At 41.9% G+C, this 16977-nt stretch overlaps 1 protein-coding gene across 3 annotated transcripts in view; it reads left to right on the top strand.

The window, feature by feature from the left end:
• Nucleotides 1-16977, top strand: part of ABCC9 (ATP binding cassette subfamily C member 9) — a 135545-nt gene that overhangs the window by 90396 nt on the left and 28172 nt on the right. For all 3 annotated transcript variants that reach the window (XM_084620759.1, XM_084620761.1, XM_084620760.1), the window contains 5 exons: nt 1801-2048; nt 3149-3297; nt 4147-4216; nt 6916-7073; nt 11499-11591. In XM_084620759.1, the coding sequence (XP_084476885.1) occupies nt 1801-2048; nt 3149-3297; nt 4147-4216; nt 6916-7073; nt 11499-11591 (718 nt within the window). The remainder of the gene's footprint in view (nt 1-1800; nt 2049-3148; nt 3298-4146; nt 4217-6915; nt 7074-11498; nt 11592-16977) is intronic.

Raw genomic sequence — 16977 nt, 5'->3', positions numbered from 1 at the left:
GGGATGGTGCCAGAGAGATAAAGGGATTAACTGAATGCTTCATAAGCTTAGTGGAGTATTGATTTACGTCAAGGACTCACAGACTGGCAGAGTTATTGACTGGATTGACTATCTAATTAATAAGTTCTGTTTGTGGGGCTGTTTATCCCTGTAGAGTGTTTCATCTGGCTATGCTACTTGAGGTATATAGGGTATTTTCTAAGGCTCATGATGGCACTATGACTTGGTGGTTTAGTGATACCCTCCACTGCTTTGTTCCAGAGGCTGAACATAGCACTTCTTTAACATGTACAGTCTCCAGTGGTCTTGAGGGCAGAAAAACTAAGGTCTTCCCACACTTCTAGTTCTTGGATATAGCAGTAATACCATGTCAATAGACCAGTCCTATAACCTGGATACAGATATCTTCTTCCTTCAGTAAGTCATAAAGAATGGGGATTGAAGGCCCTGTGGAGACATGACTATACATTCCAACAGAACACCAGCATCCAACAACTCCAGAATTCTGAGACAAAACACTTGGTTAAGGTGGTAAAATACATATCAATAACTTCAAGGGTAACATTTAACAGGACTTTGTGCTCTAGTTCCTTGTTATCCTGGTTCTCACATTCACTCACTGTATGATCTTGAAAAAGTATTTAAACTCTCTGTGCCTCAGAACATATGAAATTTCAGATAAATTAGTGACTCTCCATAATATTCAGAATTACTAAAGTACTTCAGACACTGTCAGTTCAGGGCTGTCAAGTCAAAAGAAAGTTCTGTCAGAAGACTCCAGGTCTACATTCCCCTCAAGTGTGCATAGAAGTACTGTGAGCTTCAATACTTTTGTTGTGTCTCAAATTTCCACAATGCAATGTTTTCACAGCAGCATATTGTGATACATAAGCATGTTACAACAGAGCACAACCATCACCTCATGTTGCAATGTGATGTGGTTTCACATGATAGTGTCCTCTTCTATGAAGATAAAGTTTGTAGTGATTGCAGGTAATGTTAAGGAAGAGCCCTGCTAAGCAACACGAGGCAACTCTTCTGTATGGAATGTTTGACAAAGTTGTCTGTAGCTTCCCAAACAATCCATAAAAGCTTCACTCCCCATCTGATAATGTAAAGACAAGCTGAACACACCAGAAAAGCTTTTGGAAATCCTAAAACTAGTCTGATTTCTATGAATGCATTCCATACTGAAGATATGATTTATTGAGGGCATGTCTACACTTACCATGGATCGATGCTGTGGTGATCTATCCATCGGGGTTCAATTCAGCAGGTCTAGTGAAGACCCACTAAATCGATTACAGATTGCTATCCTGGAGTATCTGGTACTCCACTGAAACAAAAAGTGTAAGGTAAGTCGACAGAAGAGTTTCTCCTGTTGACCCAGCGTGGTTGACCTAGGCTACGTTGACTCCAGCTATGTTATTCATGTAGCTGGAGTTGCATAACTTAGGTCAACTTAGCCCCATAGTGTAGACCTGTCCTTAAGGATTATTAACAAAACTAGAGCTAGTCAACTGAAAGGGATGGAAAAAACATGATTTTGTGAGGGCATTTCCCCTTTTCTTATTTTCAAAAATTCAAAAAATGTTAACAAGCTGTAGAGTTGGTGGAAGAAAAGAAAGAACAGTCACAAAACATATCTAAAAGTGTTGCTGTTTTTTAATTAAAAATGTGAAATTATCATCCAAATGTCAACATTCAAAAAATGTCAACCATCCCCACTCACAACATGAATGATTGTCCGTGTGGTACTGAATAAAATCTAACTGATTTGGTCAAATCTCTGAATCACAGAGGAAGAAGAGGAGGAAGATGATGATGATAACATGTCAACAGTAATGCGGCTTAGAACAAAGATGCCGTGGAAAACCTGCTGGAGATATCTTACCTCTGGAGGATTTTTCTTACTGTTTCTGATGATTTTCTCCAAGCTCTTGAAACACTCAGTCATTGTAGCCATAGATTACTGGCTGGCAAGATGGACATCCATGGAGAATGGAAATAAAACAGGGGATTCCGCAGACCCTCAACGCTCAAACAAGGTTGGCCATAATTTACAGCTTGTCAGACAAAAATATTCTCAAATAATTGAAAAATAACCCTATGTTAACCTAGTAACCAGTTAGATTGGGAATGTAGCTAATATAGATACTATAACATCAATTGTTAAATAAGATGGGTGAATTGGTTAATCTAATTTAAAAACCAATATAAATCTTAATCCAAATGTCAAACTGAAACTAAAACTTGTTTGAGTGTAGAAGAACTTTGGACTCAAATTTTCAAAAATTGGAGCCTAATAGGCTCCTAAATCCACATTTAGCAACCTAAATTAATACCCAGATTTTCAAAAGTGCTGATCACACAGCAGTTCCCATTGATACTAACAGAGAAATTAACCCAAAGTTTTGCCATTTAAATAGGATCTGGCAGTGATTTGGATTCAAGAAGTATCCCAAAGTTCAGATGCTTATGAAAACGTAGTAAAAGTTTTCTCATGAGATTTCCAGTACCTCTCATATCCAGGCAGAATCCAGAGGGCAGATCCTTAGCTGGTCTAAATTATTATGGCCCAATTAGACCAGCTGAGGAGCTGCCCCTCTGACCTCCAGTGGAGCTTGAAATTAACGTTTTTTTTTCTTTCTGACGTTATCCAAACTGAATTCCTGAAAAGTTCTGTTTTACTTCAGTCTGAGTTTTGGGGACCTTTGCATTTATCCAAACTTGTTCACCTATCTAATTCACAAGCCTTGGGCCCAGTCCTGCAACGTGCTGAACATCCTCAACTCACGACCTTGCAGCATACTCACCTTTAGTAGCTGCAGTGAACTTGATTCATTACGCATCTTCCTGAGACAAATTAGGCCCCCAAATTAATCCCCAATCTGAAAATCTGCTGCACCCAAATATAGGGAATTGCAGGATTGGGGCCATAGGTGGAAAACTCCTTTTATAATGTTTTAAAAAAAAAAGAATCACGTTAATTTAAACATGCAGCACATGTTCCATTATTATTGAAGTCTTTTGGAGTCTGACACATCAGCTGGTGTTAGCTCTGAAGAACATTGCCTTGGGGATTTCCAAGGTTAATTTTTTTCTCCTTTTATTATTAATGGTATTATTAATTTATTATTATTATTAGTCTTATCATGTAGCTGTGTTCAGCATGCTTTGTGGAGCAGGGATCGTCCTTTGCCTCATCACATCCCTGACTGTGGAGTGGATGGGCCTCACAGCAGCCAAGAACCTTCACCACAATCTCCTCAATAAGATCATCCTCGGACCAATCAGGTACAGCAAAAGTGATTTTCCTGCTGAGAGGCCAATCTACCAAAGAACACCTGCTGTGTAACACAGTGGCTAGTGCTGAGAAGAGCATAGCTCATTCCCCTACAGCCCTCAAGTCCCGCAGAATCTGAAAGTGCCAGCTGAGACGCTGAGGAAATTACCCTCTTTCAGGCTGGAAAACATACAATTTCAGATTCTGCCTGCTTTTCATACCCAGTGGTTTTCATCTGAAAGTAATTTCAAGTTACAAAGTTTTCAGACAGTTTGAAATTCATCTAGAGGTTTTGGGGCCACAGAAGGTTCCCAGTGTGGTGGAAATGCATCAGTTCCAATGCACAGAGGTGGGAGTTTGTGTGTGGGGGACACACACCATATTTCTTATGCTCCAAAGAGACAGGTTCTGCATGAGCTTGACATAGCCCAGCACGGAGGGTGGGTTGGCCCAGGGTGTGACTGCATGCAAGCAGTGACTGCAGTTCCCATATAAAGAGTGAATAGGTTACACACTGTCCTGTCCAGCCCGGGAGTTGGAAACTTAACCCAGGACAGCAGGGTGGACTTTACAATGAATCTTTCAAGTTGAGGGAGCCAGAGGATGGATAGAGGAGTTGAGAGAAGGGGACTGAGAGTTTTTCAGGGGGTTGTGGAAGAGGAGACTTAAAAGTTTGGAGTTAAAATAAGATTTAGATGGCATTCCAAATTCAGGTATGAGACTAAATTATAGTTTTCATATTTTCTAACTGCTTCTAGGGGACTGGTTCGACAGTAGCCCTAAGTTCTTACTGAGGTTGATATTTCTCCAGAACCAGACTTTCTCTTCACATAGTTTTTTGCTTCTGTTTTGTTCAATAGATTCTTTGACACAACTCCCCTGGGGCTAATTCTAAATCGCTTCTCTGCTGATACGAATATCATTGATCAGGTGAGCACATTGATCCATTTATTCTATAATGTCTTGCCCAATTAATGCCACCATTTTGGAGAAGAAATACACCATTTGTATTCAATCAGTACTTCTGTTCTATATTTGGAAAGAAGGATTCATATCACATGAGGATGATTAACTACTTTCAGCCCACTACTAACTAACAACATCTACTAGGCATAAACATTTTAAAATCTGCAGCCCCAAATAACTTGCACTCAAGAGTCCTAAAAGAGTGGGCTGAAGAGATTTCTAGTTTGATTAGGTTAATTTCAATAAATTTTGGAATACCAAAGGAATTCCAGAAGAATGTAATACTGCTAATTTTGTGCTAATATTCAAAAAGGGCTAGCCGCACGACTATAGGCTGTCTAGCCTGACATTAATGTTGGGCAAAATAATGGAAAAACTGATAGGAGATTCAAGCAGCGATTAAATTCTCAGAGATTATTTCCCAGGGCACTGCCCCGCTCCTGATTCTGGGCTCCGGTCTTCAGCTGCAGGATGTCTAAGGTCTTTAGCCCCGCAAGGGGTTGGGTGCCGGGGCTCAGGGACTTCAGCCCTGTGGTGGGAGGGAAGCGCCAGGGTTCAGGCTTCTGCCCTGAGGCAGGTGCCAGGGCTTCTGCGGGTTTGAAAATGTTTACCAGAGCTCTGCTTCGGTGGGCTCAGGCTGAATTTAAGCCTTGGATTCAAGTGATAAAGAATTAAAAGATAGGAATATAATTAATGCCACTTAATAAGGTTTGATGGAAAATAATTCTTGTCTAGCAAAGCTGATTTCATCCTTTAATGTGATTAGAAGTTTGGTTTATAAAAGTAACTGCATAGATGCAATAGACTTTTGTAAGACATTTGACTGAGTACTGCATGACATTCTGCTTAAAAATTAGCACTAGACAATATCTATAATGTTCACATTAAATGCTGAAGAACCGGTTAACTGACATCTCAAAAAGTAGCCGTCGCTGGAGCATCGGTGCTGGAACTAGTGGTCCTGGGGGTGCTGCTGCATTCCCTGGTTTGAAGTGATTTCCATTATATACAGGGTTTACAGTTTGGTTCAATGGCTCTCAGCATCCCCATGATACAAATTGTTCCAGCACCTCTGCAATGGGGAATCATCACTGAATGGGGCTGTTTGTAGTGGGCTTCTACAGAGATTAGAATGAGGCCCGACACTATTGACCATTTTCATCAAGGATATAGAACTAACTATAAAATCGCTGATGATGAAACTTGCAAATGACACAAAGATTGTCAGAGTGGTGAATAATGAGAACAGGGCAGTCACAGAGTGATCCTGATCACTTGGTATACTGAGCCCATTCAAACAAAATACTTTTTAATACAGCAAATGTAAAGTTATATATCTAGGAACAAGGAATGGAGAATGAGGGGAACTGTATCCTGGAAAGCAATGACTCTGGAAAGGGCTTATAGAGGGCTCATAGAGGGCTCAGTGGGTAAGCAACTCAACGTGAGCTGCCAATGTGATTCTGTGGCAAAAACAGCTAATGTGATTCTTGGATGCATAAATAGGGGAGAAGTGAGAAGGAAGGAGTGGGGAAGTGATTTTATTTCTGTGTATGGCAATGTCAAGCAACACTGTAATACTAGCAGAGAAGGGCACAAAAAGAACCAATGGCTGGAAGCTGAAGCCAGACAAATTCAAACAAGAGATTAGGCACAAGTTTTTAACAGTGAAGGTTATTAACTGCTGGAATAATCTAACAAGGAAAGTGATGGATTCTCCATCTCTTGGTGTTTCAAATCAAGACTGGGTGCCTTCTGGAAGTTATGCTTTAGCCAAACTCAAATCATTGGGCTCAATACAGGGGAAACTGGGTGAAATTTAATAGTCTATGATATACAGAATGTCAGACTAGACCTAATGGTGCCTTCTGGCCTTAAACTGCATGAGTCTATGTAAAGTTATAGTGCAAGGGTTCTCAAAGTGGGGGTCAGGACCCCTCAGGGGGTTGCGAGGTTATTACATGGGGGGTCGTGAGCTGTCAGCTCCATCCCAAACCCACATTGCCTCCAGCATTTATAATGGTGCTAAATATATTATGAAGTGTTTTTAATTCATAAGGGGGGGGGTTGCACTCAGAGGCTTGCTGTGTGAAAGGGGTGACCAGTACAAAAGTTTGAGAACCACTGTTGTAGTGTATAATAGTGAACTAAGGACAGATTTCAACAGAAGAGTTGTTTGCGGAGCTTCCACTACTTCTGAGAACCAAGATGCTTGGATGATAAGTGATTGTGAATGTTTTATCTAGAGGCATATGTACAAAGGAGAGTGATTGCAGGGTTCTCAGAACAGGACACCCTATATGGAACAACAGGGAACTCCAAAGCACTACTAAGTTATTTGAGATCTTACAGAGAAGATTCCCTTTCTTGTCTCATAATGAGGGGAAGAGACTGCCTGTTTCTCCTTGATCCTGGGAGATGCTGAGCATCAGCAAGTCCCAATGGCCCTAATTCTGGCCTCCACTGAAGTCCCTGTACACTGGCTCTAGGCTCATAGAAATAGAAAAGCCCTTGGAAATTCCTCTGGCATAAAGGGGATTCCCAGTGGGGAAGGGCCAGCAGAATGGCTACAGACCAGCCCCACTCATCACGCATGGAGAGTATATAGTTGCCATATTCCTGAGGTCGGTCTAATACATGTTTTTATCTTATTTCTGGAATAGCACATTCCCCCTACTCTGGAGTCTCTCACCCGGTCCACTTTGCTCTGCCTGTCGGCTATCGGAATGATCTCGTACGCCACTCCGTGGTTCCTTGTGGCTCTTGTACCTCTTGGGGTAGCCTTTTATTTCATCCAGAAATACTTCAGAGTGGCTTCCAAGTAGGTATTAGAAAGTTGCCATGTACATTTCTTTTAAAACCCCTGTATTTATGATTTATCCTAGACTATAAATAAAGCTAGTCAAGAATGGAAAATAATTTCCTTGATAAATTCCACTGATAAATGTTTCTGTTTTTCAATTAAATGTTTGAAAATTTTTAACCTGCAATAGAGATGATTGAAAAATGGAAAAACTTTCCGCAGAAAACCTTGTCCACTTTTCAGCAACATTTAATACATTTCAGAAAATGCTGACTGTCTCTAAAGATTATGCTTTTTGAAAAAAGAACAAGAGTACTTGTGGCACCTTAGAGACTAACAAACTTATACTTATGCTCAAATAAACTGGTTAGTCTCTAAGGTGCCACAAGTACTCTTGTTCTTTTTGTGGATACAGACTAACGCGGCTGCTACTCTGAAACTTGTCAGTATGCTTTTTGAGAATTTCCTAAAATTACACTTGCTTGGAGAATTGAATTGCTCAGGAGACTGGTAATAAAATGTGAAACTTTTTCACACTGGAGTCATTATTTCAATTCTAGACTACAACCCCATTTTAGGAAAACATTCTTACTCAAGAAAACGCTTTAATTTTAAGCATGTGCTTCAGCAGTTTCCCAAATCAGGGCTCAGGTGCTTGGTTGGTTGTCTTACTCTGCTTCTTAGTGGCTAGATATCTATGTCACAAAAACCATAATCACAGATTAGCTCCAGCCCTTGATGTCAGTCATAGCAAAATGGCCAACAGCTGAACAGAAGTGAAGACCTGATGGTCACTTCAGGTCAAGATTTATGCACCTCAGTGGGGAAGTGTAGTGGGAAGTTTGAACTGTCACTGTGCATACTCTACCTGTTCTGTTGATAATCATAGGCATTTCAGACTCAGAGCTGGAACAGTCTCTTTCAATGGCAAAACGCTCTTATTGACATAATTTAGAGCCAATAGCTCCTGCTAAAATCAGTGGAGCAGGACTGGGCCTCAAAATTATCCACAACAAAAACTGATGATAACTTTGATTAATTTTAACCTATGTTCTTCAGTTTTAGGCAGCACATGAGTTTTCAAGGAGAATTACCAATATGAAAATGTTGAAAGCAAATTTTTGAATCAGGGTAAATTTATAATGATCTGTAATTCAAAAGCAATTTGATGAATTTCCATTACACACTGCAGAAACATTCCCCTTCCCCTACCAATTTTCCAAGCCAAAGTTGTAAAAGGCACTAAAATAGGTATTGTGTAGACCGTGTGGTCTAGTGGGTAGTGCACTTGACTGGGGACAGAGAGACCTGGCTTCCGTTCCTAACTCTGCCACTGACCTGCTGTGTGAGTGTGAAGTAGTCTCTTGAGCTCTCTGTGCCCATTTTCCCCTTTGTCTGCCTTATCTTATTTAAACTCTTCTGGGCCAGGGCTGTCACTCACTGTGTGTTTGTACCAGGCCCCCATAAAAATTTATAATGGAACTTGATAGCAACTTTAGCTACAGAGAGGCTACTGCTTTTCCATGATATGCCCCAGCCTCTTTAAAGATTCCAGTAAATTCAAATGGCATTCTTAGCTGAGAATGACAAGCAAATTAGTGGTGATAGTGGTTTCAAATTAATATATAACATTGTAGTATAGAAAGATATGACTCGGCCATTCCTACCTCAAAAAAATAAAGCAATGGATTAAGTGGGATGGTGCATATCCAATTCAAAGCTCTGGTTTCTTCCCATAGTTTTATATAAGGGAGCAAAACCACATGCTGGCCCAGATTTTCAATATTGAGTGCACCCAATTTTCCCACATGCACTCCTGGTTCCTGTGCACTGGCACGGGAGATGTTACGCACACTGTGTGCCTGAGTCTCTTGACCCTTGCATATTCACTGGCCATTGCAGATGCAGATGGTGGGCATCCACATAACTATACATTCTTTTTCATGCACACTTCTGAAACTTTGGGTCAGCAATAGACATTTTTTATTATATACTTTGAACTCCATTTAATCCCAAGTTAGAAGATCTGTTTTCTTGTGCTTTACAATAGAAATGAGGCTGGAGGAATACTATTGTATCTATAAAAGTCATTCATGTGAAACAAACTATGAAGGAATAGCCTGAGCGTGTATTCAAACAGGACTTACGTTGGAGTCCTATCCAGGGACAAGATCTCCATTAACACCTTCAGCCCCCAACTAAAACCCCTCCAGTGCATTATTAGGGATCTACAACCTATCCTGAAGGATGACCCAACACTCTCACAAATCTTGGGAGACAGCCCAGTCCTTGCCTACAGACAGCCCCCCAACCTGAAGCAAATACTCACCAGCAACCACATACCACACAACAGAACCACTAACCCAGGAACCTATCCTTGCAACAAAGCCCGTTGCCAACTGTGCCCACATATCTATTCAGGGGACACCATCACAGGGCCTAATAACCACACTATCAGCCACACTATCAGAGGCTCATTCACCTGCACATCCACCAATGTGATATATGCCATCATGTGCCAGCAATGCCCCTCTGCCATGTACATTGGTCAAACTGGACAGTCTCTACGTAAAAGAATAAATGGACTCAAATCAGATGTCAAGAATTATAACATTCATAAACCAGTCGGAGAACACTTCAATCTCTCTGGTCACGCGATTACAGACATGAAAGTTGCGATATTACAACAGAAAAACTTCAAATCCAGACTCCAGCGAGAGACTGTTGAATTGGAATTCATTTGCAAATTGGATACAATTAACTTAGGCTTGAATAGAGACTGGGAGTGGCTAAGTCATTATGCAAGGGAACCTATTTCCCCTTGTTTTTTCCTTATTTCCCCCCCCCCCCAGACATTCTTGTTAAACCCTGGATTTGTGCTGGAAATGGCCCACCTTGATTATCATACACATTGTGAGAGTGATCACTTTAGATAAGCTATTACCAACAGGAGAGTGGGTTTGTGTAGGGCGGGGGGGGGGGGGGGTGGAGAAAACCTGGATTTGTGCTGGAAATGGCCCAACTTGATTATCATACACACTGTAAGGAGAGTGATCACTTTAGATAAGCTATTACCAGCAGAAGAGTGGGGTTGGGGGAGAGAAAACCTTTTGTAGTGGTAAACACCCATTTTTTCATGGTTTGTGTGTATAAAAAGATCTGCTGTACTTTCCACAGTATGCATCCGATGAAGTGAGCTGTAGCTCACGAAAGCTTATGCTCAAATAAATTGGTTAGTCTCTAAGGTGCCACAAGTACTCCTTTTCTATTAACTTTTAGGAACACAAATATTTTTGATATTTCCCATAACACTTTCACCCCGTATAATGTTTACCACTACATTCCCCAAAAATTACTTTATATTTTCCATCATAAATTGGTCATACTGCAGTATATATATCATCCAAATACAAGCATCAAATTCATCTCTCCATGGAGTAACATTCAGTACTGGTAAGTAAGAGATAGATTATATATCAAAATGTACCAACACAGTACAATTTTATTAAGGAGGGTAAATATCAAATGCTGTGACCCATAGTCTGTCCTTCCATTCACATGCTATTCCATTTACTACAGTGGGAGTTTTATGTGTGTCTGAGGACAAAATTTGTCCCTATGTTTGAGCACACATTCTAGTTGCAAGAGATTGGATTTGTAGGCCTATATCCTCAAATGGATTAGCTGAGTGAATTATTACTCAATGACTGATTGAGAAAATCTGCCTGGCTAATGAAGAGGGTATTAATTCTGTAGAAATGCCCTATACATCCCAACTGAAATGGCAGCATCAGTGCTAGAACAAAAAGTCTATACTCCTGCATTGTTTTTCATGTTCAGTATATAGCGGTAAGAACAAACATTGTAAGGCATTTCTGAAGAATTATTGGCCAGTGGATGTGGATTCTTATAGATAAACAGCCCCATGTACTTTACCTTCAGTATTCACATCTGGCTTACTTCTAGGCTAGGCTAAAGGTTTCGAGGTTCAGGTTCAACGATGAATCAGACTTAGGGCAAGAGTTTGGATTCGGATTCAATGGCATCTGAATCTCACAAACTTCTCTCATGAGAATTCCATGAATCTCCAAGATTTCTACCATCTTGAATGATGGGACTATCATGACACTAGCCATTACAGTGAAATTTTGGCTGAAACAAGATAGGACTAGAAAACAGATCCCTTCCAGGTTTGGATTTGACCTCAAGCCAGAATGGTAAAGATGGCTTAAATCCAGAATTTCCTCAGAATTCTAACAGATGTGAGATTGCTGTGCTAGCCCCTCTTTAATATAAATATATTGGTGTATAGTCCTGATAAAAATGTGTACAGTAAAAAACTACAGTAAAATATCCATTGAAATGTTTGCATTTCATTTGCTTCTTAGTCCTAACCTGTTCTTGCTTCTTATACACCCCTTGTTTTGTTTCTCTTGATCACAGGGACCTTCAGGAGCTTGATGACAGCACCCAACTACCTTTACTCTGTCACTTCTCAGAAACAGCTGAAGGCCTCACCACCATCAGAGCATTTAGGTTTGTAAACATGCATTTCCTCTTCACAGCCTAATCCTTCAGAGCAGTGCACAAGTCTTGCAAATAAATCAAGATGTTTGTTTTTTAAATGAGCAGCCCATCTTGGTTTATTTGGCATCTTATAAAACCACCAGGCCTACAGGGTTGCCAACTGTCTAATCTAAACATCCTTGCCCCCCTCCCAGCCCTACCCCTTCCCCAAGGCTCCGCTCCTGCCAGCCCCTTCTCCGAGGCCCTGCCCCACTCACTCCATCCCCCCTCCCTCTGTAGCTCACTCTCCTCCACCCTCACTCACTTTCACTGGGGTGGGGCAAGGGGTTGAGGTGTGGGCTCTGGGCTGGGGCCGAGGGGTTCGGAGTGTGGGAGGGGGATCCGGGCTGAGCCTGGGGCAGGGGGTTGGGATGCAGGAGAGTGTGCAGGGTGCAAGATCTGGGAGGGAGTTTGGGTGCAGGAGGGAGCTCAGGGCTAAGGCAGAGGGTTGGGGTGCAGGAGGGGGTTTGGGGTGCTGGCTCTGGGAGGGGGCTCAGGGCTGGGGCAGAGGGTTGGGGTGCAGGAGGATGTGAGGGGTGTGTGTTCCTGCTGGGTGGCACTTACCTTGGGTGGCTCCCAGTCAGTGGTGCAGCGGGGCTAAGGCTAAGGCAGGCTCCCTACCTACCCTGGCCCCTTGCCTGTCCCAGCCGGCACATCCCTGTGGCCCCTAGCAGGGGCAGGGGGCTCCATGCACTGCCCCTGCCTGCAGGTACTGCTCGTGCAGCTCCCGTTGGCCACAGTTCCCAGCCCCCCAGGTGCCGCAGGGACATGCTGTCTGCTTCTGGGAGCGGCACTGAGCCAGGGCAGGCAGGGAGCCTGCCTTAGCCCCACTGCGCTGCCAGAATTTTAGCCCCTAAAATCTCCCACTATGGTGTCAGTAGGCTCTGGGAGATAGAGCCCAATTCCAGGCGAGTCCCAGTGAAACCAGGAGGGTTGGCAACCCTACAGGCCTAACATGATAAGTGAGGTCACCGAGGAGCAAGCTGGGCTCTACTGTTAATTCAGTGTTTGATGCTGGGCATATCATTTGTCTTTGCTGTGCCATAATTAAATCATCTTGCAAAAGGAGGACTCAGCGTTTATATTATTTAATTTGTTTATTTTGATTTACACAACTAATGGAATGGCAACTATCCATGGCTCTGGGTGCCCTGGAGAGATTTTTAAAACCTCCATCTAATTTGCAGTATCAATCCTTGTGGGACTTCTGTGGAATTAGGAATGATGGTTTTTTCAGTGTGTGACACTTAAACTTTTCAGAGGTTTTGTTCAAACAGAAAATCATGTGTGGCCAAGATTCCTTTGTTTTCCGTGGAATGCTCACATTTTGGGTCCTGATCCTGCATTATGTGTACACCCGGAACTCCCATTGCAGGATCATGCCCTTTATGGAATGAGCTATCCATCTAGTTACTTACAGGCATCTTTACACAGGGACGCTCATGAAAACTAATCCGAATTAACAAAAGATGTGAATTTAAAGAGGATTAGTTAAACTTAATTAAAACCTTGTATGGACACTCTTACTCAGAATTAAAGTGGCCTTAATTCAATTTAGCCTAATTCACTTTGAAATTGAATTAAACTAAAAATGTTGAAAATTATTTTTCCTGAGTGTCCCTGTGTAGACAAGCCCTTAGGTATTTATGTGATACCCATTATCTGAGCACCTCACACTCTTTAATGTATTAAACACCCCTGCAAGGTAGGGAAGCATTATTATACCCATTTTACAGATGGGGAATGGAGACAGAGAGAGACAAGATGACTTGTAAGGAAGTATGTAGTAGTGCAGGGGACTGAAGCCAGGTCTTCTAAGTCCCAGACTAGTGCCCTATCCACTGGACCATCACTCCTCTCTGATAATTTTATGGGTTTGTAGACTTTCTTGGCAGGAAGTCTTACATTTATGATAGCTATGTCTTCGCACACTGGCTCTGCAATTGGATTTACTTCAAAAGTGCTCCAGAAGTGAGTCATATCATAAGAGAACAAACAGCAGATGTTAAATCATAAAAGAAAAGATGGATCACTAGGGGATCAAGAATGTGCATGAAAGCAGAAAAGGTCACTGCTGGACTGGATAATGAAACGATTATTAAATTATCATATGAGATTAAGCCACAGAATCATAAAAGATACAGCCACTTTGAGGAGCTGAATGATGTTAGCAGTCATTCCCACGCACAAGACATTAACAAAAACTGCCACTGGTCTTATCAATGGAAAATAGAAAAATGTCATCATTTTGTTTGAAACGTGACCTCTTTTCTTTTTAAGACAGAAAACTGTAATATATACACAAGAGGCACAGAAAATGAGTGACTATGTAACCTCATTCCAAGAGGACTGTTCAGACTTTCCAAGGCATATATGTGTTTTCCAATTTCCATTAAACGTGCTTAGCTAAATTCTACTCTCAAATGCCCTAGTGTAAATCCAGAGTGACCCCATCAAAATCCCAACTTGATTATCACGGACTGCCAAAATTAGTGTAAGTTGTACTCATTTTGCACATCCATGGAATTCCAAATCAGTGCCAATTGCATTTATTGCTACTTAAACATGCTTTTTGACCAAATTAGACCCAATCTGTAACCTAAACCAGTGGTTCTCAACAAGGGGTTCACAAACCCTGGCAGTATGCAGAGGTCTTCCAGGGGGTACATCAACTCATCTAGATATTTACCTAGTTTTACAACAGGCTACATAAAATGCAGTAGTGAAGTCAGTACAAACTAAAATTTCATATAGACAATGACTTGTTTATACTGCTCTAAATCCTATACTCTGAAATGTTAGTACAATATTTATATTCCAATTGATTTATTTTATAATTATATGGTAAAAAGAGAAAGTCAGCATTTTTCAGTAATAGTGTGCTGTGACACTTTTGTATTTTTAAGTCCGATTTTGTAAGCAAGTAATTTTTAAGTGCGGTGAAACTTGGGGGTACGCCAGACAAATCAGACTCCTGAAAGGGGTACAGCAGTCTGCAAAGGTTGAGAGCTACTGACCTAGACCACCTTTTCCATCACTGCTGAATTTGGCCCAGATACTTCCATTGTAGTTGAGATTCTTTAGGCAGAATTTGGCCCAGTATATCTGTTTCCACCAGGTAAGGTGATAAGCTAAGGAGAGCTCCATCCAAAATACTGACTTGGGTAGGTGGGATTCAAAATACCATGATCTCCAACCTATGTGAACATAAGAACGGCGATACTGGATCAGACCAATGGTCCATCTAGCCCAGTATCCTTTCTTCTGACAGGGACTGGTGCCAGATGTTTCAGAAGGAGTGAACAGAACAGGGCAATTTATTGAGTGATCCACCCTTTGTCATCCAGTTGCAACTTCCAGCAGTCAGAGATGTAGGGACACGCAAAGCATGGGATTGTGTCCCTGGCCATCTTGGCTAAGGGTATGTCTACACTGCACTTTCATTGGTAAAACTTTTGTCGCTTGAGGGTATGAAAAAACACACCCCTGACCGACAAAAGTTTTACCAATGACAAGTGACGGTGTGGACAAGTAACGATGCGGACTGCACTCTCCCACTGACAAAGCTACCACCCCTTGTTGAGGGTGCTTTAATTTTGTTGGTGGGAGATTGTAGGCGGGAGAGAGGTCTCCTGCTGACAAAGAGCAACCACACTGCGTGCCTTACAGTGGCAAGACTTTAGTGGCACAGCAGTACCGCTGTAAGCTGCGCAGTGTAGATATAGCCTAATAGCCACTGATGGACCTATCCTCCATGAACATATCTAATTCTTTTTTTAACCCAGTTATACTTCACAACATCCCCTGGCAATGAGTTCCACTGGTTGACTATACATTGTGTGAAGAAGTACTTCTTTATGTTTATTTTACAACTGCTGTCTATTAATTCCATTGGATGACCCCTGGTTTGTGTGTTATGTGAAGGGATAAATAACACTTCCCTATTCACTTTCTCCACATCTTTTATTGACCTCTATCAATATCTCCCTTCAGCCTCCTTTCCAAGCCGAACAGTCCCAATCTTTTTAATAATATCTCCTCATATGGAAGCTGTTCCATACCCCTAATCATTTTTGCCCCTTTCCATACTTTTTTCCAATTCTAATATATCTTTTTTTGAGATGGGATGACCAGAACTGCACTCAGTATTCAAGGTATGGGTGTACCATAGATTTATATAGTGACATTATGATATTTTCTGTCTTATTGTCTATCTCTTTCCTAATGGTTCCTGATGTTCAGTTAGCTCTTTTGACTGCAGCTCCACATTGAGCAGCTACGTTTCCCTTGAGTTAAGCCTACCCCCTCATGAACAGAGCTTAAAGGGATTTGAGATCAAAGGATGGCAGGCCAGAGCCTCCTTAGAAAGCTCTCAGCCTTGCCTTGCAGGCTGCTAGGCTTACACAGCCCCCAAACAGACCACACTATAAACTTCAAGTGAGCAGGCGCTCGGCAAGCAAGCACACAGCCAGGGAGAGACCAGTGATCCTCTAACCACCACAATAAATGGAGGTGTTTCCTGGCTCTGTTCCATCACTCACTGTAGGTTCTTGCTGCCATGGCTGTGGATTGGGAGAAAAATGGGGAGGGTTGCTGTAGGACTGGCAAAAGTCCTGTTGCGTTCGCAGCAGAAGAGATGCTAGGTAGTGCGACCAAAGCCCTAAATCCAAAATGAAATACTAAGTTTTATCCATCCGGATGACCTGCTAACCCAAAATTTGGACCTAGTGCTGCAATGTGCTGAGTGCCTCCTGAGCATTTCTGAGTACCCTCACCTCATGTTATCATCAATGGAAGGTACGCATGCTTAGTGCCTTTCAAGAGGAGTTCAGCACCTGGCAGGATCAGTCCTTTTATTTTAGAAAACCAAAATGGGCTGGGAATGGCAGGGGGCAAGGGGCAGCCCTTGAGAAGCTGGAAGCATCAGGTTGGAAGGATCACATCTGGTCACTCGAATTTTCCACAGCCCCTGGTGAGAATCAAAGCCATTCCATTCCATTCATCTGTTTATCCCCGTCAAGCCAGCCTTCCATCTCCAGAGTCTCAGGGCTTTCTCAGCAAGCTAATATTTACTTATTATCTTTTTAGTCACCCCCTACCTTCTGAGTTCATTATGTACCAGGATGAAACAATGAACTCCCTCAAGTAGTTTACCACAAAGCACCACAGTTAAATTAGATTGAGATTTCAGTGACCTTTCCTGTTCGTCATCTGACAGGATAAAAGTCTAGGAATGTTCAGAAGATGAGTTGGATTTGCATGAAAATAAGCAGATTGAGCGTGTCAGAGTTTCCATTAGGAAAACAGGGGGGTTACTGCCAAATAGAAAGACACTAACAGAATATTCACTGTATTT

The sequence above is a fragment of the Lepidochelys olivacea genome (genome assembly GCF_965140295.1).
Source record: "Lepidochelys olivacea isolate rLepOli2 genome assembly, chromosome: 1".
In the NCBI taxonomy this organism is placed as follows: domain Eukaryota; kingdom Metazoa; phylum Chordata; order Testudines; family Cheloniidae; genus Lepidochelys; species Lepidochelys olivacea.
This window is presented reverse-complemented; position numbering and strand designations above follow the sequence as displayed.